At 42.4% G+C, this 26,452-nt stretch overlaps 1 protein-coding gene across 6 annotated transcripts in view; it reads left to right on the plus strand.

The window, feature by feature from the left end:
- Positions 1-26,452, plus strand: part of PLEKHM3 (pleckstrin homology domain containing M3) — a 164,000-nt gene that overhangs the window by 92,745 nt on the left and 44,803 nt on the right. For 5 of the 6 annotated variants that reach the window (XR_006726754.2, XR_006726753.2, XM_010960093.3 and 2 more), the window contains exon 6: positions 1,183-1,246. Coding sequence is in view for 4 of the 6 variants with exons in the window: in XM_010960093.3 (XP_010958395.1) it covers positions 1,183-1,246 (64 nt within the window). In the remaining 2 variants the exon portion in view is untranslated. Of the gene's footprint in view, positions 1-1,182; positions 1,247-23,886; positions 24,985-26,452 lie in introns of those variants that run through there. The other variant, XM_045520491.2, reaches the window with a different exon arrangement.

Raw genomic sequence — 26,452 nt, forward strand, 5'->3', positions numbered from 1 at the left:
ATTGTAACTGAGAATACTTCAATTTAAAAAAAAGGAAGTGCTTATATATACTTAAAAATCTATAAATGCAATGTTGTGTTCTGGATTGGATCCTTGAATAGAAAAGGGCCATTGGTGAAACAATTGGTGACCTCTGAATAAAGTCTAATTTACATAGTATTTCATTTGTTAGTTTTGATCAGTGCACCATGGTGGTGTAAGATGTTACCAACAGGGGAAGCCAGGTGAATGGTATCTCTTTCCCTCACTTGACTTTATGCTCCTTGAACTCAGATACTGGGACTGTCTCATTCATAATTGTCTTTCTAGTGCCTGGCACAGTCCTTGGTATATAGTAGACAGTCATAGATGTTAACTGAGTTGGTGGTTTCTTTCATTTAGGATACAAGAAAATTGCATAGTACCCCCTAAGACAAAGACAGAAAATGCTAGCACCATGAGTTTTATTTTGGGGGTGTGTGTGTATGGTGTCTTCTATCCATCTATGCTTTAGTACCTGTTTGCTTGTCCATAATTGGTCTTTTTTTTTCTGTCCACTCACTGTCATTTATCCAGATGTTGTGAACTGACAGCAGCCAAAGATATTGGACAGATCAGAGTCTCAGTTTGAAATATTTTGTCCTATCATTCCAATCTGTACCTACAGTCCCAAACTCATCACCATACACATAAGAAGATGGTTCATTAATGTGCTATTTGGCACCACCGTCCGCATTAATGAAATCCATAGGAGCCTCTAGACAGAGATACGCAAGTTGCCACTCCAGTTGATTTTCTGAACTCCAAAATCTACTCGTCTAGACACCAAATTCAGTCACCTCATTAAACAGTGAAGAAGCTGAAGCTAGATGGGCTTTCCAACTTGCCTGAGATGACACAGCTGATTAGGGACAAGAAGCCTGGCACTCTGGCCCTCAGACACGGACCGCTGCATGGTATTCCTGGCACCTGGGGCTACATTAAAAATCAAAGATGAAAACTTTACTCCCTTTTTGGTATCTGTATTAGAAAGAAAAATATCAGAAATGTATTATTATGGGTTTCTCAGAGTCTGGGGAGGAGGAGTGTGGGTAGGAGGGGAGAAGGCAGAGGAGAGGGCTTCCTGAATGAGATTTTGAAACTTATCAGAAAAAGTGTGTTTTGTGGCAGCACATTTATTTCTGTTTCTGTCCTTGTTTTCAGAATCTTCCCCAGAGAATACCTCCTCCAGCAGATCCACCTGTATTCCCTTGCCGATCTGCAGCAGGTAAGCACTGAGGGGGCCATTTCATTTCTGTTTTCTTCCTTAGAAAGTGTTTTTGTTGATTATGGTCTTAGCACTGAATTCTGCTATCATTGGAGTAGTTTTCTCCGCAAGCCCTGTTGATCAGTTATTTTCTATTCAGAATGAGAAAAACACACTTAATATAAAAAGATACTATTGGGCAATAAGAAACGCTGGCAAGGATATGGAGAAACTGGAGCTCTCATTTGCTGCTGGTGGGAATGGAGAGTGGTGCAGCCACTTAGGAAAAAATTTGACAGTCCCTCAAAAAGTTTAACACAGAGTTACCATAAGTAGCAGTTTCACTCCTAGGTATATATCCTAGAGAACTCAAAACATATGTCCACATAAAAACTTGTACAAAAATGTTCAAAGCAGCATTTTCATAATAGCCAAAAAATGGAAACAGCCCAAATGTTCATCAGCTAATGAATGGATAAACAAAATGTTGTATCTCTATGCAATGGAATATTATTCAGCCATAAAAAGGAGTGAAGTGCTGACCCAAGCAACAACAAGGGTAAATCTTGAGACCATCCTGCTGAAAGAAGCCAGATAGAAGAGAATATATATTTTATGATTTTTATTTTATTTGGACTTTTCTTAAAATGTCCAGTAGGTGAATCCACAGAGACAGTAGGTGAGGGCTTGCCAGGGCCTGGGGAGGGCCGGGGGTGAGGAGTGGCTGCTGATGCTGTGGGGTTTCCTTTGGGGCTGATGAAAATGTTCTGGAATTAGTGGTGATGGTTGCACAACTTTGTGACTTTCCTAAAAGCCAGTGACTTGTGCACTTTACAAGAGTGAGTTTTACGGTATGTCAATTACATCAATAAAAAAATTGGACAAGGAAAAAAGACATAAAAGGCAATGAATATATTAAACTCTTTGACTTGTCCTCAAGCCAAACAGTTGGATGACATTAAATTTTAGTAAAACACAGCAGAGTATGTAAGAGTCAAAATCATCTTTTTGTACTTTTATTAGTGCATGTATGTCCTTTTAATGATTGACCTGGTTAGCAGCCAGGAAGAAAACCAACACTCTGTCTCTTCAAACCAAAGCTCTGAATATGTTCAGCTTTGGTTAATCATTTAAATCAACAGCTCACTCCCTAAGAAGCTTTTAGACACTACATGAAAGCACTGCCTTCCTTTCCATATGTTGTGGATTCTTTCAAGAGTCAATTACAAAAAAATAATAACTGGGACAACTTTCAGAACAGCTCAAACTGCTGTGATTCAGTTCTTTTGTCTATTGTTGTTGTTTTCCTCTCTGGTGGTTTTGCCCAGAAGAAATGAGGTCAGCTTAATCTGTGTTCAGACCCTTCAGTCATTCTTCAGGGCTTAAAAAAAAAATAAAAAAGTAAAACCTTGGAAAGTAATATAAACTTAAGACTTTTGTGTTCTTTTTATCCCCACAGAGGTAGGCAAGTTATTTTAAATGGTAGAAAGAGTGTTAGGGCATTTAGCGGGAGAGAGCTGAGAGAATGCTAGGGTTTTAATTCCACTCGTGCGTCCAGTTGAAACCTGTTTGCACATATCAGCTCCTTCCACTCCTCAGTCATGCTGCCCTTTACTATGTAATCAAGCAACAGTGATCTGCTGGCTGGAGTGGAAAGAGACACAGTTTTAATTTTGATTACCCAGCGGTGTCCAAGGGCAAGAATCAGATTCCACACCCAGTACTACATTTATGTATTTTCTAGCCTTTACCTGATCTCAGTATCTGAGGGCCCCAGCTCTTATCACTGGAGAGGTGTGTTTAAAGGCACTGACAGCTTATTCTTGTAAAGGCAGTTTAAGACAGAAGGGGTGGGCTCCAAAGTGAGTCATTTCTGAGGAAGCCTTTCAAAAATGCATTTTGATACCAGATGAAGAGAAAGAATCAATTCCGTATTCCGTATTTATTTAGGGTGTCAAAGCAGTGTACCCACTTGGCATAATAAAGTCTTCTTTTTAAAGCTTTCCTATACCCTGCTGTCTTTTCTTCTTGTCTTTTTCCCCCTTGTAATCATCAAACTGTACATGCCAAGCAGCTTACTGAAATCAGTGGCAGTGGTATCCTCGGTGGGCCAGACCATTAGCCCCGGAGCCCCATAAGCAGCTTAATCAGTTTTCAGCCTCACTAGTAAAGCAATCAGCAGCTTATCAAACTCCCTGTGGGCGGGGGCAGCCAGAGCACCATGCATCCATTTACTCCACAGTTCACTCCAACCTGTGTTTTTGTGCCTGGCTTTAAGATCCCCAAACCTCATATTTAGAGGAAGTTTAATTCAATTACTTCTTCTGCCTGAGGTGGGTTAAATTGGATTTAGCTTTTGATCTGTCTACATGGAGGCTCTCAGTACTGAAGGGCACCTCCACCCCATCTTCCCTTGGTTTCTGAGTAAATTTCAGGCATGTTCTCTGGATCTGGTTCTTGCAAATATGTAAGAGAAGGGAACACAAGAAGGGGAAAAAATACTACTGCCTTGTGACAGAGCGTGTCAGGCTAGCAGGAAACCCAACCTAACTGACGCAGCTGCCAACCCCAGGTCATCCTGTACCATTTCAACTTCCATCTGGGGGCTACGGCACCATTTCAAGTCAGCTGCAGGAGTTTTAGGGTAAGTTATTTTCCCCATTTGATTCCCATCCTCACTCCAAAAATAAAGGTCTCTATAAAAGCACCTCTTATATCATATAAAATAACTATAGAAAAATGAATTTCAGTTTATAAAATTTTGCAGGGGAAAGGAAGAAACTCCAGCAAGTAACTGAAGAATCATAGATCTCAAATAATGATAATATAAATCATTCCTAAAGGCATAGATTCCTTTCTACAAATTTCTCTTAAGTGAATTTGAGTTTTCCCACTAGCTTTTATTTAAAAAACAAAATGTAGATATTTTCCTCTCCAGAAATAAAAAAAGGTTAAGATTAATAAACATGGTAAAGGGAGATTTATAATTCAAGTATATATACAAAAATCTTAAAATATAGTACACAGAACGCTAATACCATCCTCAATAAAGATGCTGAAAGAATTCTGATACCACAAAATTTGCAGCTTTCTTCTGTCTCTCCGTTTTCATTTTTGTAAGTTACAGCTCCCAAAGTTTTTTCAGTTAGACTCAATTCAACAAGTTGGCCGAAGATTTCAGGCTACTCTAATGCCTCTGATATTACATTCAAGACAGTTTTTCCCCTCTTCTCATTATTTGAATTCACTGGCCTCTTTACATGCATTCTACTATTGTACACTTGGACATGAGGAAATAAATAGCACCGACTGACACTGCTTAGCAAAGGGAACACCCTCTAGTTGTTCTAGGAGCTGTAGTCACCTGCACACTGATCAATATTTGTAGCTTATGCTGGTTCTCAGTTCCTAATTGTCTTTTTATTTCACTGGTAATTAAGTTGCTCACTGGATTTTACTTGGACACTGCAGAGGTGGTAGGTGACCACCACACAGCCATTACTTGATCAGTTGGCAGGCACCATATCATGAAAAAGTGAGTCCTTCTCCTGTGCTAGTGGCAGGGCCTAGGAAGGGGGCAGAAGATGAGGGGAGGGGCTCTCCAGATCCCAGGAGCTCAGGGGAGACACCATCCTGAGTTAGTCATGTCTTAAGTTTGGAATTTCAGATGAATTTCTGTTCAGTGAAGTAGATACTATTAGAAAAACACTCAATCTATATGCTCTTTGAGTGTAAATCTGACAGAATATACTCTTTTTTAAAAACTAAAATAAAATCTTACAAACAAACTTCCAGGAGGTTTAAGTGCAGAGCGGTTTTTTGAACTGATGGGCAGTTCCTCATAAAGGACTTGGCAGGCAGTGACTGTGAATATGTGACTGAGTGGACAAGTGTTAGTGCCTGTTTTTAATGGGGAAATGAGGCTGCTTTTTAAGAGCTTTTTCCTGGTTTGGTACTTTGAGAAGGGAAAGTAGAATAGAGTTTGTGTTTTGACATTTTCAGTCTACCCAGGATCATCAGGAATCCATGGGGTGCTTTGCAATAGGAATACAAATTTAAAAAAAAAAAAAAAAGATAGGTTCCCAAGAGATAGGAGAAACGGTACCATAACCCTCAACGTGTTCGCTTTTGGTTGTAGTTCTCCCCTTTCCCTGTTGAGTGTGTGACAAACCATCTCCTCACTCAGATCCCTTTGGCTCTTTTAACATTGATAAGAAAGTTCCACATTGTATCAGTAGAATACATCAGTATAAGCATGTTAGTTGGTCTTAAGGAGCAAATCACAACCGTGGTTTAATATGCCATTCCTCGGGCTGTGTTAAGTGATAGGAGACTTCTTCTAAAGTTCCTTCTACCTGCTGAAAGTTCAGATTTGACTTCTAAATTTTGGCTACCTGTGCTCTTGTGACAAAAACTTAAAATGGATATAAATGACTAGCTCTTCTGGTGTTACTCACCTTTGGGACGTATGTGAGTTAAGCAATGAATGATTCTATTTGTACAGGCTTCGTGAGAAAGGGTATTGGATGATCCCAGGGGTGAGGCAGGTGGTTAGAGTAACTCCTCCCCACCCACTCCCTCCATGGCTCACCACCTCACCTGCCAGAATGCACACACCTCTTGTGGGGCAATCGGAGGAGCTGACTTCCCCACTGTTCACCTTCCCTGGGCTCTAACTTTCTAAACCAGACCCTACCATCAGGTTAAGGCAATTAGATTCTAGTTTATATGAAATATATATATGTATGTATATAAAAACACAGGCATGCCTCATTTTATTGCACTTTGCAGATACTTCACTTTTTTTAACCAATAGAAGGTTCATGGCAACCCTGTGTTATCAGATAATGTTTAGCATTTTTAGCAATAAAGTATTTTTTAATGAACATATATACTTTTTTAAAACCATGCTTATATGCTTAATCCACTACAGTATAGTGTGAACAACTTTTATATGCACTGGGAAACCAAAAAATTCATGTGACTCGCTTTATGGTGATATTCGCTTTATTGTGGTGGTCTAGAGCTGAACCCATGTTATCTCCAAGATTTGCCTGTATATGACCTGAGAAGAGTAAATTTGGGCACAAATTCTTTTGTCTTCTTAATAAGTTGAAAGCACAGGATAATATTTGAGGGGGATAGATTTCAATAGATAGATTATGAAAAAAAGATGGAAAAGTCTGAAATTTGGAGTACTTAGTAAAGAGATGTGAAGTGGGAAGGTGGGGTGACAGAGGGGAGGACCCCCGAAGAGCCATGAAAGAGAGAGGGGTAAATCAGATGCATACCGCCTTTCTAGAGGTGCCTAGAACAGTCTGAACTGTTTGTTTTATGCTAAAGCTATGAACATTTATACTAAGCCACTGGGCATGTAAATGTCCAGTGAATCAATGGATGGATGGATGGATAAACACACACACATATATACACTCTCCTGAACTCGTTAGTACTCCCTCTCCCTAAAAGAAAAGCAAATGAATTAATTTAACAAACAAAACAATATTAGAAATGCTGCTCTGTAAAATAATGCACAGAATTCTAAAACCAAATAAAATCTCCACTTTTTACATCTTGGAGCACCAGTGAGTTGTTCAATGTTGCGAACGTTCTGAACACTAAGCATTCCTGAACAGCTAGCTAGCTTTTTCTCTCGTTGCCCACACCCACAGAGCTCAGGAATCGTCATCCTTGTGACCTAACATTTGTCAGAATTGGCACCTGAAGGAATAACGCAGATGGTGGCCCTACTGTGAAGATTTTCTAATGTGTTCTAGCTAGTAAGTACGATCACCAAAAGGTGACGTTTAAGGCATTTCAAGGCCACTTTTTAAAAACATACTTTGCTGAATTCTTCCTCTAGGAAGTTATGCAAGTTATTTTGCACGGCTCTGCCCCACCAGGCAAACACAGACTCAGAGAATGTTATTCTCTGTGGGCGCTATTCACAGAGTCAGCAGACAAAGGCTGTGCCTAAGTGGGCACCCAGCGCAGCTGCCCTTTCCCCGCAGAAGTGACAGGTGATGACCTTTATTCACATGGCGGCTGACGTCTCTGGATCTCCAGCCCAGAGGAGCGCAGCGCCTCAGTGCCCACAACCAAGTCACCAGTCCCCAAGCCTCAGGAGCCTAAGGAACTTGTATTCATAGCCTCTCAGCACCCCTGCTCCCTGCATCATTGTCCACCCGGGCCTTGGTGGCCAGGATAACTAATTAGGAGCATTCAGATTTAACAAGCAGAAAAACAAAGCGTGACAGCTCGCCGGTGTCGCTCCACGGCCAGTGCCTGTGTCTGCTGCAGCCGTCACTGCCCTCAGAAAGCCCTGAGCATCATCTGGGGACGGAGGAATGAGGCCTCCATTAAAACATCACTAAGTCTCTGGTAATGTCTTTCATCAGGGAGTTCCAACCAGTTAATGAGTTAGAAGAGAGGACCAGAAGTTATCTGAAGGCAAATCATGCCTTTTACATAAAGCGGGTTTTAAACAGTGAATGTGGGGGTCTCAGGGTAAAAGGAAGCGATCGAATGTTGCTCTTCGAAGGATCTGCAGGTTGGCAGCAGAGCAAGAGGAGAGTCGCTGTTTCTCAGGAGAGCAGGTGCTGGACAGGTCATGCCTCGTGTTCAGTCTCCCAGGGTGTTCCAGATCCTTGGAGAAGGAGGGAACAGGGAGGACCGACGGGTACTGCTCAGTGCCGGGACTGGCGTCTTCTGACTCCTCCTGGAGGCCTTCTGTCCTGCCGATCACAGCTGCTGGTGTTTTGGTGCTGAGGCCAGTTAGCCGAGTGGTTTAATGCAGATGATTAACAGGAGGGTATTGCAGATTGTTCCTTATGCCAGCTGGTTAGTCTTTGCCCCAAGAAAACTTTGCCTGCTGGCAGACCCAGGCGCCACACCCAACTGCAACAACACATCTGGCCCATAGACGCAGTGGGGAAGGGGGGCAGAGGGGGTGGCGGAGGGCAAAGTTACTGCTCAGAAAAATGACCTTCTGTTGTGAGTGTTGGAGAGAGAGCCTCATCATCCAGGTGAGAAAGAGCTCAGAGATAAGGATTCCAGAAGTCCCTGGAAGTACAGACAGCATGGTCATAGGTGAGGATGTCGCCGCACATCCGGGTGGTGCTTGGTCAGTGCCAAAATCACTTTCCTGGGGGTCTGGTTTCCTGGCACCCACTTCTATTTCACTTCTAGCCACCTGGGTTTTGTTGTTACTGATTTGAGGTTTGTGTTACTGTTGTTTCTCCCTTATAAAAAAGCAGCTGTAATACTGACGAGGTGAGGCCCTGTTTTCAAAGGCAATTTCCTTAAAGATGTAAGGTTAGTGCCGCTCTTACTAAAGGTGGAATTGGACTGTCCCCTCGCCTAACCCCTCAGCCTGCCGCCTCACACATAGATGTGTTTAGTCACCAGGAGTGGACAAGGAAGGATTTGGATCAAAACTAACCCATCGAGTGATCAGAGAAACAAATGCCTACCATACCTTTGGTTGGCTAGTGGGACATAGTTCTGCATGCGACCGAGTGCTACATAACAAATTACCCCAAGACTTAGTAACTTAAAACAAGAGTAAACCTTTATTGCCTCCCATGGTTTCTGCGGCTCAGGAATCCAGGAGCAGTTTAGTTGGGCAGTGGGGTGTGGAGTCTGTTAGGAGATTGCCTTGGCTGGGGCTGGACAACCTGCTTCCGAGTTTCCAAGGTGGGCTACCCTGCCGCCTGGCAAGTTGGTGCTGGTTGTTGGTGGGGGCCTCCGCTCCTCCCTACGTGGGCCTTTCCATGAGCTGCTTAAGTGTCCTCATGACATGGGCTGGCCTGGGAGTGATCTGGGAGAATGGAAGCCAGGAGACCTCGGAAGTCAGCATCACTTCTGCCACGTTCTGTTGATTTGAGCCACTAAGCCGGGCCCACCTATATGGGGAGAGTTAGACTCCACCTTCTAAAAGGAGGCATGTTGAGGAGTATGTAAACATATTTTAAAACCACCATATTTTGTAATAGCATCTAGTTTTTGTATATTGCGTTACTACCTTTTTTATACTCACTTTATTGGCAAGGAAACAGAGACTTAGAAAAATTAGCCAGCATGCCACAGCTCCACAGCTTCTGCTCAGTGACTGAACCAAGACTGAAGCCGAGACTTTCTGACTCCTAGTCCAGTGTTCTTTCCACTGTACCGTGAGCCTATGTATATTAAAAAAAAAAAAAAAGCAGCCTCTTGGGGAATCTCATACTTGCCATTTTAATGACACAGAGATATAAAGGAGAAAAATATTTCCATAAAACTCCCGGAGAGAAATACATGAAGTCAGGATTCTTGTAGTTATTTCCTATGGACAGCCTGAGAGGCATAAGGAAGCCAGAACTCCCTTATCATATATGATATACTCACATGGAATAGCCTTGGGCCCCAGAAAGGTGTAGGTACTTGTCTCTCAGATTTCTTTCATTGCCTTGGTCAAACTTGGCTTATGTCACCAACAGCCAGCATGAGAGGGGGCCCCAAGAGGCCTTCTGGTTCTGCCTTTCTGCTTGGTTCAATTCAACAAATATGTGTTGAATGCCTTCTGTGTGCCAGACACTGTACTAGGAACAGAGGAGGCAAAGGCGAATAAGTCACTGTCCCTTTTGTCACTGAGCTCACAGTCTAAGAGAGAGGCAGACAGCATTTTTCAAGTCAGTGGAGTTGAACTTGGGGAACTTGGGAAATAGACCTAACCCTGTGTAACAGTGTCTCCCATCCCACATGCCCTTCTTACACTGTGACTTTAACATTCCTCCCATTGAAAAATGGCCCTTTTTTTTTTTTCTGAATTTGGGTGGGCCTATGACCATGGAAGTGATGCTATGTGGCTTCCAAGGCTAGGTCGTGAAAGGTGATGCAGCTTCAACTTGGTATTCTTTGGGCACGCCCACTCTTGGCAACCAGCCGCCATGTTATAAGGAGACCCCACATGGAGAGACCACCTGTAGTCATTCTAGCCAACAGCCATCATCAACTGGCAGACATGTGAGTAAAGTACCTCCAAATGACTCCCACCCCTAGCCTTCAAGTCTTTTCAGCAAGGCTGTGATGAGGCTCCAGACACCATGGAGAAGACAAGCCATCTCTGTGATGTCCTGCCTAAAATCCTGACCTACAGAATCTGAACATAGTAAAATGACTGTTTACACCACTAGGTTTGGGGGTAATTTGTTATACAGCAGTAGTAACCAGAACACCCAGCAACTTGGCTGTCAAGGAAGGCTTCCTAGTGGCTGTGATTCTAAATTAAGCTGTGAGGTTCTATAGACGTGAGCCAGGCAGAGGGGAGGAGGAAGGCGACTTCCAGGCCTTGGGAGCCTCAAACCCTCAGTGACCTAACACAGTGTTTCTGGCATGGAGGCAAGCAGGAGAAAATTTTCATCACTGACTTTGACACTTCTGAAGACTAACTCTCGTGACTGACTTTGACAATGCTGTCTGCAGGCTTCAGGATTTTGAGGGGTTGTCTCAAAACATTCATGAGGTAAGTGTGATGGTGTCACTTTGCTTTCCTCAGAAATGAAAGGGTTGGTGATGTGCCTAGAGCAGCAGAGTGTAGAGTTTATAATCTTTCCATTCCACCTGTGCACCTGGACTGTGAGCCTGGTCCTCTGTCAAACCCCTGACTAGGTGTTCTCCCTATTCATTTATTCAGTCAGCAAATATTTATTAACTACATACTGTGTACATGGAGCCATGCCAGCCTTGACGATGAGAGGGTTCCTTTTCCCAGGAAAGGACAGGTGTTTCTTGATGGGTATGGTCAAACCCCAGTGTTCTTCTGCCTGGGTGCCAGGAATTAGTAGTGGCGACCTATGATTCTGCTTCAAACTAGGGAGATCGGTGGGGTTTTTACCCTTTGATGTCTCATGCCAGCCATTCTACCAGATTCGTGGTTGGTCTTCAGGGAGCCAGAGAGATTTCAAGAAGGCTCTATCTAGTCAAGTGTTGAGGGCTGAGGAGGTTTCTAGCACTTTCAGAGTTCATTCACTTGATGCTCTGGAGATGGAGCCAGGAAGTGTGGCAGCGTCACAGGACAGCATTGGCACGTGTGTCTCAGCTGAAACCACTGGCTACGCTCACGTGATAGTAGCCTGCCACTCCATCTACTTTTGGAACTTGCTGCTTTTCAACAATATCACCCCTGTCTTTCTGAGGAAAAATTCTAATTCTGATGAAGGCAGCTCTTCATAAAACTTTGTTTTTTGTTTGAATTTCTGGCTAAATTCTGATAAACCATCAACATACTTGCTCCTGGAATTTTAAACAAGATCCAATATCGTTTGTGACAGCAGGGGAGGTCTTTATAGCACAATAAATAAATAATTTATAGGGTGCAGCATCAGTCATTCAAAAAGCTATTGAAGCATTAATGAGCATTAGTAGCTTCTGTAACCGGGGAGCAGGTTTCTGTCACTCAGAAATTCAGTCTCTTCCAGAGAGCTAGTCACTCATCTATTTATCCATAAGAAAGCGATCAACGCCTGTAATGTACCAGGCGCTTACTGTGCCAAGTGCTGGGACAGGATGGAAAGCGCACAGTGCCTGCCCTCTGGGAGCACCAGCTTCCCCAGTTTGGTACCGTTACCCCAGCCTGACCAAGCCAGTCCACACTTTAGAGGAGGGAAACATGGCTTTAGAGCAGGGTTTGTTGATTCCAGTTCCTGCAGAGACCAGGCAAGTGGCTCCCGTGCCCAGTGCAGGCTACAGTGAGACTTCAGGTCGTGATGAGAAGCCAGGGAGAGTGTCCCCCTCTGAAGGGGACAGCTGGTACCCAGGAGTCCCAGGGTCGTCATCCCTTCCCATTTTCCAAGAGAAGCCAGAAATCCATATTTTTATGTGAAATTTCTCAATATTTAAACACTCTGCAGGCCAAACAAAACACAGCTACTGGTATTGACCTCTGCTTTATAATAGAGAATGCCTGCTTTTGTTCCATCAAACTAATGAATGCTCAATTATGGAAAGGAATTTGGAGGTTAGTGTTAGATTGTGCTCCTCAAAAGGCTGCAGACCCCATTCCAAACCCTCGAGATGCTAACTCACAGACTTGCACAGGCCAACAGCTGGGCTCTGAAAGTGGACACACACATGGAAACAGGCCAGCTATTCCAGGTCACTTTGCAAGGTCAGGGCAGTAATGCAAACATTAGGAAGGCCGAAAACAAAGGTCAGTTGGCAGCACGGAAGCCCCACATATCCTCAAGCTGTTGGTTAATAAATCATATTCGAAAGGTATCACCAGATCCCCCTCCCTGGGACTGCTTTGTGAGGTGGAAAATTAAATAGAAATCAGAACCAAGATGGCTGTCAGGAGCTTTTAGGAGACTAGCAGCCCAATGTGAGGCCAACATGGGATGAAATTTCTGCCTGGAGCAAAGGTCTCCAAAGGGGTGATGATACCCAACCCTGGGCATCGCAGAGGAGCTGGACGGTGCAGTGGTTATGCACTGGAGCCACAGGAACTGGCTGCCCACATTCAGATGCTCACCCCAGACTCACTTGGTGACCTTGGGCAAGTCACTTCCCTTGGTGCCTCAAGAAGCACTTCATTTCTGAATCGAGGAGAATAATAGTACCTGCCCCAAAAGGTGATTGTGAGGCTTAGAGGAGTTAACATGGAAGATACTTAGAACTCCACTTAACCTGTGGGGCTCAGGAGATAGGAGCTTTACCAGTGGCACAAGTACTGGTGTGGTGTTGCTAGGAGATGTGGACCTTTACAAATGGCTCCCTGTAACTTTCTTCAGCAGCACCAAGACTCTACGTCTGTGGACACTAGACTGCTGTTGTCATGACTGTAGTTGTCACCACAGAAGTACTGTTGGCTCCACCTCAGTTCTGCCTCTCAGATTCTAGAAGGGTGTCCAGACCACAGGGTCCTGCTGTAGCAGTGACTGCACGGTCACCATGTGGAGCCACACCTTGGTAGGAAGAGCTTCCTCCTGCATCCATAGTGGTCCTAAACTGGACCTCCCCAGTGCCCCCTCAGGGGAATGGTATCTGGAAAGCCTCCCACCCCTTCCCCCCTAGTTCGTGAGAGCTCCCTAGGGCTCTGCTCGAGCAAGTTGGGCACTGCCCTCCCAGCCTCTCCACCTTTACTGGTCTTGCTGAGAGGCCTTCAGAACTTCAACCAGGAGATGGATTTGGCTCCCAAAAAAAGGTAGGCACCTTTGACACCTGTCTCTGAAGAATGCATGCCCTTTTGGTGAGTTGTGCACAGATGTCTTTTCAATTTTTACAGAAAGCATTCTGTAAGCTTTATAGAACCATGGAGTACATATTTTTTGTGCTAAAAAAAAATATTGAGTCTGCACTATTTCTGCAGCTATGGAAGGGAGGAGCTTACTAGACGGAAATGTTGGCAGAGACAAAGAGAACCCACGTTCCTTCCCACCTGCAATTACAGTTTCACTAGCTTGTAAAGCACACACAGATTTGCAGCACATTCTTCCCTTGCAGTAGGGGAGAGGCCCTGCTGTGAGTGTAATTGGCTTTCTAGCTTCCTTTAACGCTGAGGTGGAAGGGCCTTTACTCTTAGAATTAACTGATGTTGAATTGTGTTAAAATCCCATACATCTCTCTGAATCCAGGTGTTCCATTAAGTCTTAGTCAGGAGTGAAAACACAGCTTACCTCTGAAAACACCCCCATACCTACCACTTCTCAAAGCTTATAAAAGCCAAAAAAAATTTTTAAATGGATTTTTAACTTAACTTAGTAGGAATTATTCTCAACCCTGTTAATAACCCTTGTGGTTAAAGCTATGTGGCATCTTTAAATGACAGTTTCATGTGGTACATCCAACTTTGGACCACTTTCTTCTCTGGCTTTGGACGATATCTGTTCCCAAGGGGAGAGTTACATGCGTATTGAATAGAAACCACCTCTGTCACTTAACTTCTTGGATCCTGAGTTTCCTCATCTGTGAAGTGACAAAGGTTGAATTAAGCAAGTTTTGCAGCTCTTTCCAGCCCTAGCACCCCAGTGCCATGACTTTATGATCCTTCAGAAGCAATTAAGTTGTAGAAACCACTACCTAGATCTACATTCTGGGGGTTCCCAGCCACTTGGCAAAAAGCCACCAAGCTCTGGGCACAGCCAGGAACCTGGTAGGCGAGACAGTTCTCAGCCCCCTCAGCTCTAAGTGACAAATGGCAAGATTTTCATTTGCCAAAGGTCAACTGGTATTTCAACTTTTTGTCATTAAATAGAAGTTTTAAGCATTTTCACAAATACAGTCTGAAGGACAGCTTACAAACACAAATCAAATATACTGATTTTATATATTCCTTAAAGGCAGATAAATTTTCTTTCTAATACCTTAGAATCTAACAGCAGTTCGAATAATGCCTAGCACACAGAAGTTGGCCAATAAAGATGTGTGGAAGATAATAGGCCATTTAGTGGGTTTGCTACTAAGACGGGTGGCGTCGCTCAGGTTATCTGGTCAACCAAGGGTTGGTGTTTGTGCCACTGCAGTTCAGACAATTAAAGGACAGGGCATCCTGAGGGAAGGTGTAGACCTGATGAGAAAAGGAAGTCCAGGGAAGGATATTGTGAATGGATTCTTGGCTGGAGCAGAGGTCAAAGATTGCAGAGAAAGTCTAGGCGATGGCGGGTAGTAAAACTACTGACTGGAGTTTCACCTTTTTCTCTTCCCTCTGCCTGCTGGGGGCAGGAACTGATCATCTGACAGGCAGGCAGAAGGAGCTAGAAGGGCCAGGATTCCCAGCCTGCTGGCTTCCTCCCTGATCAGTCAAGGCACAGTCTCGCTGAAGGCAAGGGGCCTGCTCATTCCACTCTCACTTTATAGCACTTAGTCAAGAGAAGTGAGAGGAACATTCAGGAAACTCAGTACCCAAGGCAACAACCAAAGGATCTGTTATCCTTTACCAAATCACATCATATCTCTGGCACTTAAAATCTTTGTCTGAAAAATGAGATGGTTGTACTAAATAATAAGATTAACAATAGCTATTTTCTATTACATGCTCAAGAAGTGCTACTTTTACTATTGAGTGCTCCCTTTAGGCCAAATCCGATTCTAAATCAGTTATCTCATAGATCATCTCATTTAATCCTCACAACAGCCCTCTGAGATAGTACTATTATGATCCACCTTTTGCCAGTGAGGTGAGCTTGCCCATAGTCATCTAGCTCAAGTGGAGGAGCTGGGCTTAAAACTCAAGCTGGCCCATTCTTGCATATACTGTTTGGTTTTTTCAATTTTGTATGGCATTTTTCAGACTTATCAAAACATAAATGACAAATACTACCAGCTGCCTAATTACTGCTGCAAGGATCCCCTTCTCCAGTGGGCACACACTCCAAACCCCTATACTGTATTGCCTCCTTCCAGCACTAACCATTCTCTATTTCTAGAGGCAGACTGGTAGCGAGATCCCCCTGGCAGCCTGGCCAAGCCGCACCATTGCTGAAGCTCCACCAAGTCCTCCCACTGGGGAGAAGGCAGGAATAACAGGGCAAAGAGGGGACTAGAATGAAGTATATGCACCCATCACTAGCCAGAGGGCCAGCACCACGCATGGCAAGAGTCCAGTGCCCAGGACATTTGGGCACTCGTGATCATGGTGGTCAGGCCCAGCCTTCTGCCCTGCTTCCCCCGAACAGGCCATAGCCCCTAAAAGTTATACAGGCCAGTTTTCACTACTGCCATGGTGGTCAAAATATTTCCCTTCTGTCCAACCCATTGACTTGTCACTGTCAAAAACAGCAAATTTCTACAACAAAGAACTGGATAACCCACAGAATATATTAGCTTATAGTTCAAAAGGGAATGCAGGCTAAATACATATGGATTTGTGATGCTATGATTTTGCCTTCTGCTTTTCAAAAGTTTGGAATTAGCTATGAATGGAGAAAGTGCTATGGCTGGCCTGTGTCAGTGTGTGCCTGTATTTACAGCTGGTCTGATTCCAAAAAGGACTTGTGGTAGAGCCTTTCTCTCTCTCCACTTTCACACACACACACGCGTTTATGTGTGTCTGTGTTCATAACTGTGACTGATTTTAATTTCCCTCCCTTGCCATTGGTTTGAATCATTGGCATATACTATTATTGAAGATGATTCCTTGCTGCTCAGGATCCTGCATGCCTGGAGTTCTGCTAGCATCCCTCCCACCGAATGTGGTTAGGAAACCCAGCTCTTCTAAAATTGCCTATAGCCTAAAGGTTCCCTTCAGCTACTGGAGAGAGAGAGAGCAAAAGTCTCTGATGCAGCTGACATTCTAGGTGTGTATATAATTTACCAAATTGTCGGCCACTCAGCTCTTAGTCAGTGGTCACAAAAGGAATTAGCAACCCTCCCCTGCTACCCCAAAACCCGAAGAAGGAAGGGTGTTACTTGGCTTTGGCATGGGGGCCTGCCGGCACACAGAGTCAGACAGCAGCACAGCGGTACATTTTGGCCACGGAAGACTTTGGGGTGGCAGAAAGGGCCAAAATAGTTGTGGTGTAAGTTGGCCAGGATATTAAGCAGATCTGAGTTTAATTTAACGTAGAGATAACAACTCTTTTCTTGTTTTCCAACTGGCTGCTGCTTTCTCTGTCTCCATGGGACCAAAGATTTCAGACAGGAGTTAGTTCATAAGGACATCAAAGTCCTTTCGAAGTGAGACATGTGATGGTCTTTACACAAGCTTTCACATTTGGCTGGGCAAGATGGAGTAAGGATAAAAAGGCACGTGGGGATCTGGGGGAAGCTGAAAATGGATCTTGAGGCTTGAATTCCTTCTATGAGTTTGCTTAAGCCACATTGCCTGAGCTTAGAATAGAGAGGCCGGCAGTCTGTCTCCTTGGGATAAGGAAGGATTTGGAACTCAGCGACTGTGAGGTCTTGGCCCCTACTGTGTTTTCTGGTTTGTTTTGTTAGCAGGAGCAAGTTATTCTAGTTTCTTGCTTCTGGGGTTTTCTTCCGCACACTTAGAAGCTGAATCTCCACCCCACTGATGGCAGTGGGGTGGATGGAATGGGATAATGAAAGGGGTGGAGAGAGAAGTTGATTCAGCTGCTTAGGATGAGGGAGGCAAAGAAACTTCAGACCTGGGAGCTAGCTTCTGAATCCATGGAGGGTGGGGAGGGAAGGGGCACCATGAGGACTGAAGTCATCCCAGTCTAGGAGAGAAACTGGTCTTCAAGATACTGCTGTGGCCAGCTGTGCTCTTAGGAAAGCCAGCTTGACTGTCTGAATTGTGATTTTATCGCCCATGAAATGGTTAAGCTGTAGTAGTTACAGTATTTAGAAAAGTGATCAATGAAGTATAACTAGTCAAATGATTGAGATATACCTAAAAATGGTTAGAATGGTAAGCTTTATCCCATGTATATTATGTCTAATTATCACAATAAAAAAACAAAGAATACTAAGCCTTAAATGATCATGAGCTCCTCAGGGAAGTACTAGTACTCCTCGACTTATTGGCTACATTTTACAGCCTTTCCAGTATTTAAATGCTGGAAACTGTGATGCGGTGAATTAAAAGACGAGACCGTTCTAGGTGGGTAATGTGCTGAAAGAGTCCTCTGAACTGAGAGGAGAGAGATATATTTAGGAGGAAAGACCAGCCCCTCACACCCAGGATCCAGGGGGGCTAGCCCCACGTGGTGTCCTCAGTTCCCTGGCTGAGAGCAGAAAGGGTGCAGTTTTATGATTCTTGCCAAGACTGTTAACGCATTTCCCAAAATAAAATGTCACCTTAGTTGCTTACTGCTTAGGCCTGCTCACAAGAGCTTTTTAAGACCATATGTAAATGAGTCGGCCTTCAATGCGAGTCTTTATCTTATGCATCCTGCTACTTAGTAATAACCCTGCTACTAAGAACAGTGCTTGGGCGAGAGGAAGTGCCCCATAAATATCGAGGGAGTGAAAAAATGAATCAGTCAGTGGAAAAGGAAGACAAGGATGAGAATGAACTCAAAAGGGGCTATGCGTTAATCAAGCTCTGTTGTTGCATAGTGAGCGTTTGTGGACTCAAGACCTCATTAACATTTATCTTTAGGCTTTTTTCTTTAGGACTGTTTGGTCCTGAGTTCAAACACCTGACTTCCCAGTAAACCTCTAAATAACCGTGGTCTATTGTGTGGCTACAGCACACCCTCTGAAAGGCAGTTTAGCACAACAGTTGGGGGCATTGCGTAGGGACCCAGAGAGCCTGGGTTTGCATCTTAGCTGCATCCCTTACTCGCTGTGTGACCTTGAACAAGTCACTTAAACTGTTACGCGTCAGTTTCCTTATTTGTAAAATAAGGATAATTAAAGTACCCATCTCACCAGATTGTGAGGTAAACTGAGTTACAAATACATAAAGTACTTAGAAGAATACCTGCCACGTAGTGGATGCTCCATGAATGCTGGTGTTGACAGTCCCCCACCACAGTATTAACAAGGTTCAGCTGATTTATGACACCATAATGAGGCCTTCTCAGGCACCCTGTGACCACAAGCGCTTTCTTTCTGTTTTTATTCTGACTAGCAGTTTCTAGCACTCCATGAATAGGAAGAACTCCTTAACTGACATTAGAAACTCTGAAATGTTACAAAGAAGATTCCCTCCCTGGACAGTTTGACATTTATTTCACATCCTGTTTCACCTCTACCACCAATCCTTTGTAGTTTTGATGGCCTCATCTTCTCCACCTCTGACATGGATAATAATTTACCTTACATGATTTAAGGAAACTAATAAAATATCTACTGACATTTTATCAAAGTACTTTAGCAAATTGCTAGGTAAAATAAAGATGTTTTCAAATGGCCCAGCACTAATACTGGCATTAAAAAAAATACATTGAAAATAATAGTTGACTCATTAATAACCATGCTCTTTAAAAGCAGTATTATAAAGCTGAGTGACGACGCCCCAATAGAAGAAGCAAAAAAGACAATATGTAGCCAGCCTGATCTAGAGTGGAAATTCACAGTTTGGTGGGGTGATATTGCTAGTAACACTGCATTTAACGCTGGCCTTTGCTACTGTCAGGTCTTATAGCATAGTCTTTAGTAGTAAATTACTTGATATGTAAGTGTGCACAAATACACATGCAGATATATATTATACACAGTCCTGTATTTAAGGAAATGGTCTCTTCTCCATAATTTGAAATTTCCCAGTAACTCTGTTTTAATTTAATAACATACATTCTCACTTGATCTTAACTACCTGCTTCCTAGAATGCCCGATAATTCATACTGTTGACATTACCTTGTGACAGGAAGCTGGTTTGGGATTCTTAAAAAATGAATGAAAAATAGAGAGAGAAGCAATTTCCCGCGAATGAGGAAGGGCCAGGGGGCAGCAGGAGCAAGGGGGAAGGCAGCTTGGCCCGGGGTGGTGGGGGGGGACATGGCAAGTGGGGCGAGGAGAGAGAGCTGGCTGCTTCAGGACGTGTTATTTTTACTGTGGCTTCTTGCTCCTCCCCTCCCCCACCTCTTCCAGTCTGAGCTTTGAGTACAGTTGAATTTTCACCGCAGAACTTGGCTGGGTCTCCTCAGGGACTTTCTCTTTCCCATCTTTCCATAAATTATAGGTTTGCACATGAGAGCAGAACAGATGATTCCCATTATCTTTTGGGTTGGGTTAGGATTTTTTTTTTTAAACCTCCTGCCCACTCTTAAATGTGTATCCTAGTTCAGGGAGGTAGAGTTTTTGTTAACAGTGGCCCATCCAACAAATTGGTCCCCTCCTCCTCAATAGGATGGTTTTAACCTGGTTTCCTTGACCAGTGTGACTGTGATCATTTTCCTTGGCCTTTAAATACCCTGGGGAAGTCATTGCTCCAGGAGAACAGGGCCTGTTAGAGTTACTCATCCATATCCCCAGCACCTGGAATGATGCCCAGCACACTGCAGACTCCCCATGAAGTATACGAAGATTTTCTCCCTTATTTCAGTGGTAAAGTGACATTTATAGGACACTATTATATTTTCATAAATGACCCATTGAGATCATTGTAAAGTAATCAGACAGATCCAGAAGAGTTCATTTGCCCCAGAAATGGGAAGGGAGTTCACTGCATTGCATCTGAGCTCACTCTACTTTTTGATCTCTGAAAGCACTCAAGCTAAGTCTTCTGAAAGAGAAGGTCCTAGGGAAAAGGTGCAAAGGAAAATGAAAAGATGTGCCCTAATTCCACTTCAGGGTATGAAACATTCTATTGTTTATAGACATAAAGAGATCCAGAGTGAAGGAATTTTTTTTTAATGTCCTTGATGGTATGGGAGGAAGAAGAGAAGTAGGAAAGGATAAATAGCATTTTTAAGAAAGCGTAGTTAACGTTGAATGCCGAATTCACTAGGGAAGTTGGGAGACCTGCCTGAAAGAGCAGAGAAAATGAGGACAATAACATGGTCTCATCAGAAGTCTCACAATGAAGAGGTCTGTGGAGACAAGGGAGGCGAGCTGCAGATGGGGGATCGTAACAGCAAAAAGGAAAAGCTAAGTGTTCACTTGGGGACACTAGAGGAAGGAACGACCAAAGTGGAGCAGAGAGGAAGAGGGGAGAAAAAGATGTTACCAAGAAGCATGTTGTGGCCATGGAAAAAACTGCCGTACAGTGAATAGACACAGAGACTAGAGAAGACAGATATTTTTAAAATCCAGATCCTTCTGAATGAGGCCACCATCATGTAGACCCAATAGAGGGTCTAGAGATGACTGTAAATTTCCAATATGACCTTATCTTGTTGTTTAATAAACTAAATATGTACTTGTCCACTATCTCTTGCCCTAACCTTGACCCAGATCTACTAAATTAATACCCTCTCTTTCTACTTGACTGCCCTGGCAGCACTGTTGTTCCCGCTGTACTAAATATAGTTCCAGGGACAAAGGAATGAGACACATGAAAGGCAACAGCTTACGATATGTTAATATATGTCTTTCTTGTTCAAGACCAACTAATCCATCTTAGGAGCCCCCCTAGAACTACTGCTTTTTGATGTTAGCTTACTTATTTGATGATTTGGTGATGAGTAAGTCCTCCTGTACTGTATTTCATAATGCGAATTAAATCATAACATGTGAGGGTTAAATCCACCCACTCTTGAGAGTTAAATCCTATGTTAATTCTATTGCTTACTTTAAATAGAGGAGACACTGATTTCATTCATTAAAAGCCTAATGTATCTGGATGGCCTTGTTTACCTCGTAAGTAGTGACTTGTGGTTAAGATCCTGAAAACCTTTCTCTATGGTGTAGATTTTTTGTGTCAAACACGTTGTGTCTTTGTGTACCATGCCTTAAAGACAAAAACGTATCATTCAGACTTGCTCTTGATCTAGAAAATAGGCCATGGAAGGAAACTTAAACTAAATGAACAATAAGTTGCCTTAGATGCATGTGTACTAAGTTATTCATTTTAATTCAAGTTAGCAAAAGAATTGTCATTCTTATTCTCCAACTATATGTTCTTCCCAGAAATGTGTTACTATATTACTATGTGCCTGACATACTCTAACTGAGGCCTAGACCTTTAGGGGTTCCTCAAACTGTGGGACAATAAGAATACCTACTAACATTTTTAAGCTCTTAATATCCATCACTTACCATTCTAAGAGCTTTACTTGTGTCTACTTATTTGATCCTCACAATGATGTGGGTATTATGGTTATCTCCATTTCATAGATGGAAACCTTAAGCAGAGAAGGTAAATAGCTTGCTTAAGGTCACCAGCTCATACATGGAAAAAAGTCTCAGAATTTAAATGCTCTTAATTATTATGCAAGGATACCGCTGATTCCATGGAATGTCTACCAAAACAGTATTAGCTGGTACAACAGATGCTTTTAGGCAGCACATGGTCATGGTATTAAATGACATTTAATTGCATAATGAGAAAGTTAATCTCTTCAATTCTCTCTCTGTCCTTGAAGTTAATTCGAACAGTTTCATTCTGGTGCTGGTGTGACTTGAACCCCTCACACCTGCGTATCTCCCTTTTCAACAGTGTTGGCTGCAGGCTTGTGTTATCCTGATTTCATGGCAAGAGACACTGGCTTTCCATTTATGGTATTCATGTAAGACTTCAATCTTTAAATAAACTTATTTAAGTAAACAAATGACTCAGCTGAAATTAACACAGGTGGAATACAGCTATGAAAATGTGAAGGTGTTTTCACATGATTGAAGTTTGGGAAACACTTTCCTGATTCTTCTGTTTTAAATTCACCTTAAAGCAGTAGCTTTGGCAAACAGTAAGATCCTTGTTCTCTTATCACCAAGAAATCCCAGTTTCTCTCAGTGGGTTGAGGACTCATCTGGGATGGAGTTTTCATGAGGTTATACAGAAGGGAGGAAAATAAATGTGATGAATTTTTAATAACACCACATATATTCAGTTTAAAATATTTTTCTGAAATCATACTGTCAACTTTCTGGTGTTAAAATCCCCTTCCTTTCTTGTGAAATGACAGTGATAGTATCTGATAAGTTTTATTTTGTTTTTAATGTCCTTCTAGGCAAAATTTAAAACTGGACAATTCTAAAAAATTGTACAGATCCAGAAGACATGAAATTCATATGCCCTTGTTCAGTCACTCTCTGTTCGTGGTGTGATTCCTCCCAGTTGCCCAGCAGTCTTGAATACTTCAGGAAGGGTGATATGGAATCATGCCAGTCTTTCTTTCTAAAGTACATTCAAGTGTTTTCTTCAGGGAAATTATTAAAGAGCTCTTGCTTATGGAATTCTCTTATGTCTGTTCTCTAGGTTTATAGTTTTCCTATCAGGACCACAATGCTAATTCTTAATAAAAATAGTTTTTGAAAGATTAAGTATCTGAAATAACCATTATGAGAAACCAATTCATTGGAATACTTACACTTGCTAAGATACATTTATTTCATCTTCACTTCCAAAATGGAGAGTTCAGAGCACAATTAAGAAATACTTTGTCATTGTTTATGTTTTGTTTTTCTTTAATGTTGCTGCTGTTGTTTCTGGGGCTCAGGAAAATAGAGAATTAAAAATCTTGGACAGATTTAAGAAAAATTTAAAAAGTTGTTCTTGGTCTAGAAAGAGGCCATTTGGAAATACAGAAAGATTTGTGAAAGGAAAAGCAAGAGGCCCAAACCCAAAGTCAACGAGACTAGAGTAGGAAGGGTTGACTGTAGGACTAAAACACAAACAAGAAGCAAAGTTCAATGACTCCAGCAAGATTTAAGGTGGTCTGTCAGGATATATCTGAGTTAGCCAGGAAGATCTGGCAAGTTCAAGACCAGCATTGGCCAGCAAACCCAAAGCAACAGAATCACTGCTGTAGTCAATGCTCTTAAGGAAGAGAGTACAAACTAGTCAGTGCTTAGACCAAGACATTCCCAAGTATCTGGATCACTCTGTAGACTCAATGGATGTTACTGGCTTACATGGAGCTCTTATTTTACTAACTCAAAGATGTCTGAGTAGCCTTATCCCTTACATGGCTTTCCTTGTGCCTTAAAGGATTTTTGTAGGGGGACCTGAAGGTTCTCATCCTCATCTACCCTAGGGCCTCAGTTTCAGCAGCAGATAGTAATGGCTTGTTTCCAGTCTGACTCTAAGCTCCATGTCCATATGGAGTCTCTTATGACCTAGTACAAGGGGACCTGGAACAGGCCTATCATACTAATGTCAGCTTTGTTCTCTTAGGAGTGGCCATGACCCAGAGTGCCTGCAGGAGACACGGCCAGACTGCAATATGTGGATACCCAGGCAGGCTATTAATTTGGCATCCTACCCTATGATACTCTTTAAATATATTTTCAATATGTACTTAAATAGTATTTAAGTAGATAAGGGAAGATAACTGAGTTTCTATTAATAAAAATACATATATATGTATATATATGTGTGTGTGTGTGTGTGTGTACCCCTTTATGTTGAAATGAGGAATTTATTATATACTCGGACAGTAAGCATTACCTTTTTAGCTTATTTGGAATGGGATTCCCAGTAAGTGTTTCCATAACTCTAAACTGGGTAGTGTTAGTCACTCAGACTCTCTAAGAGTATAAGCAACATACATGGATACAGTTACAAAGTCTTGCTCAAAAATATATAAATTTTTTCTGATTTTCATATCAGAAAAAAATATTTCCAGCTTTTCTACATACCAGATCTTGTCATCAGAGACTAGAGATGGTTTTACTCCATCCTTTCCAATCTGCAGTTTTAAATTTATTTTTCTTGCCTAATTGCCCTGGCTAGAACCTCCAGTACAATGTTGAGTAGATGTGCTGAGTCTGTTCCTGATCTTAAAGGGGAAAACATTTAGTTTTTTTACCATTAAGGATGATCTTAACTGACTTTTTCATAGATAGGTAACTTCCTCGACCTGATACAGGCTTCTTTTCCTAGTTTGTTGAATGTTTTTATCATGGAAAAGTGTTGGGCTTTGTCAAATGCTTTTTTTGAATCCATTAAGATCATCATATGGTTTATTTTTTTTTTTCCTTTATTCTATTAATGTGGTAATTTAATGTAATCAAGCTATTACATTGTTTGGTGTTCAGATTTTAAACCAACCTTGCATTCCTGGGAAAATCCCAGTTGGTCATATTATATAAGTCTTTTTATATGTTGCTGGATTCAATTCACTAGTATTTTGTTGAGGATATTTGCATCTTTTTCCAACTTGTCTGTAGTTATTTTCTTTAGGTTTTTTGTTTGCAATTTGTACTGAATCAGTTGAGTTTAATCTTTACTTAATAAAATTAATCTCCTGCACCCATGTTGGTAGATTGCTAATTCAGATGACTGTCCACTGCTTCATTCCAGGACTGTTTTCCTGGCTTAGACTTGCTCTGTACACCTTACACATGCTTACCACTGAAATGCTCATTATTCTAAAGTTTTGTTTTTTTTTTATTGCTATTGTCTTATCCTCAAATGGGGCTAGATTACATTTGGCAGTAATTTAAGGAGTGGCTGTGGAAACTCATCCTCACCGGCACCTCATTTCCAATTTATTTGGTAAGACTGTAGTACACTTTACTAGGTCAGGTCCCAGGACTGGCTGGGGCAGACCTTAATTTAGTACTGATGGTGGGGGCTTAGAAGAATCTCATCATCGGACCCTAGCATTAGGGTTCATAGTCCCTGATGGTTGGAATAGATCTAAGGTCAAAGAAGAGAAGTCTCTGAGATTCATTACATTTTGTATTGTGCCAGCCATTGTTCTGGAAAGCATAGTCACAAAACAATACTCACATCGTAACTTCCCTTTCCAGTTATTTTATTTATTTATTTATTTTGGGGCAGGGAGAAAGAAGGCGGAACACCTAACTGAACACATGGTACCAAAGACTAGCCAGCTGGTGGTGAAGTGGAGCCTTCCAGGTTTCATGTGCATGGTTCCATGTGACTGAGCCTGTTGAGCAGGGATGGCAGATACCAAGACACAGATGTGGATCTGCCTTTAGTCTGAACTAACTACATCAGTGCAAAATGACTTTTGTTATTTGATTAGAGCTGTAGGAATAGCCAACTCTCATTGTGATAACTCAGACCTTTTATAACTGTTTTCAAAGAGAGAGAGAGACAGAGAAAAGAAAATAAGAGAACAACTCTGACCATGGTCTAAAGCCAGGCTTCTGTCACTAAGCAATAAAGAAAAAGTTCAAGTAGCCCTTGCATAAGTGGGAATTTGTGGTTTCTAAAGCTGCCCATTCCCCAAACGACTAAAATATGTTATTGGCATTTGGCACTGTTTGCTATGTTTTGCTCTCCTTAAATTTCTCTTTTAAAGGGTTTGAGTTTAAAGGCAGAACCGAAATGAAAAATGCAGTTTAATCATAGAACTGTGAAAGTCCAGCCCAGAGTTAACCCCAGGATGCCCCATTTTGTTTAGTTAAACCAGAACTGTGAACCAGGCTTATTCTCAGGGGATGCTAGAAAGGCTAAGGGTAGGCAGGAGAGAAGGAAAAGAGAGAGACAGAAGAAAGAAAGCGAGTAGACCAGCCCAGCCCTGGAATGGCTCTGCCATGCATCAAGGGCTTCCCTCCCTCACCGGGCCAAGTGATTCCATGATGTACACTGGACTGAGTAGGGAAAAGGGAAGGGAAATTGAAGGAGAACCCAGAGCAGAGGGAAGGGTAAGAGGACCCACGGGCGGAACAGACTCCCATACCGCAGGCTGTCATGGGACAGAACACAAAACTTCCAGGGGCCTCTTGGCCCCAATTCACTGTTTAAAAAGTTATGTGTTTTTTTCCAG

The sequence above is a fragment of the Camelus bactrianus genome, chromosome 5, assembly GCF_048773025.1.
Source record: "Camelus bactrianus isolate YW-2024 breed Bactrian camel chromosome 5, ASM4877302v1, whole genome shotgun sequence".
In the NCBI taxonomy this organism is placed as follows: Eukaryota; Metazoa; Chordata; class Mammalia; order Artiodactyla; family Camelidae; genus Camelus; species Camelus bactrianus.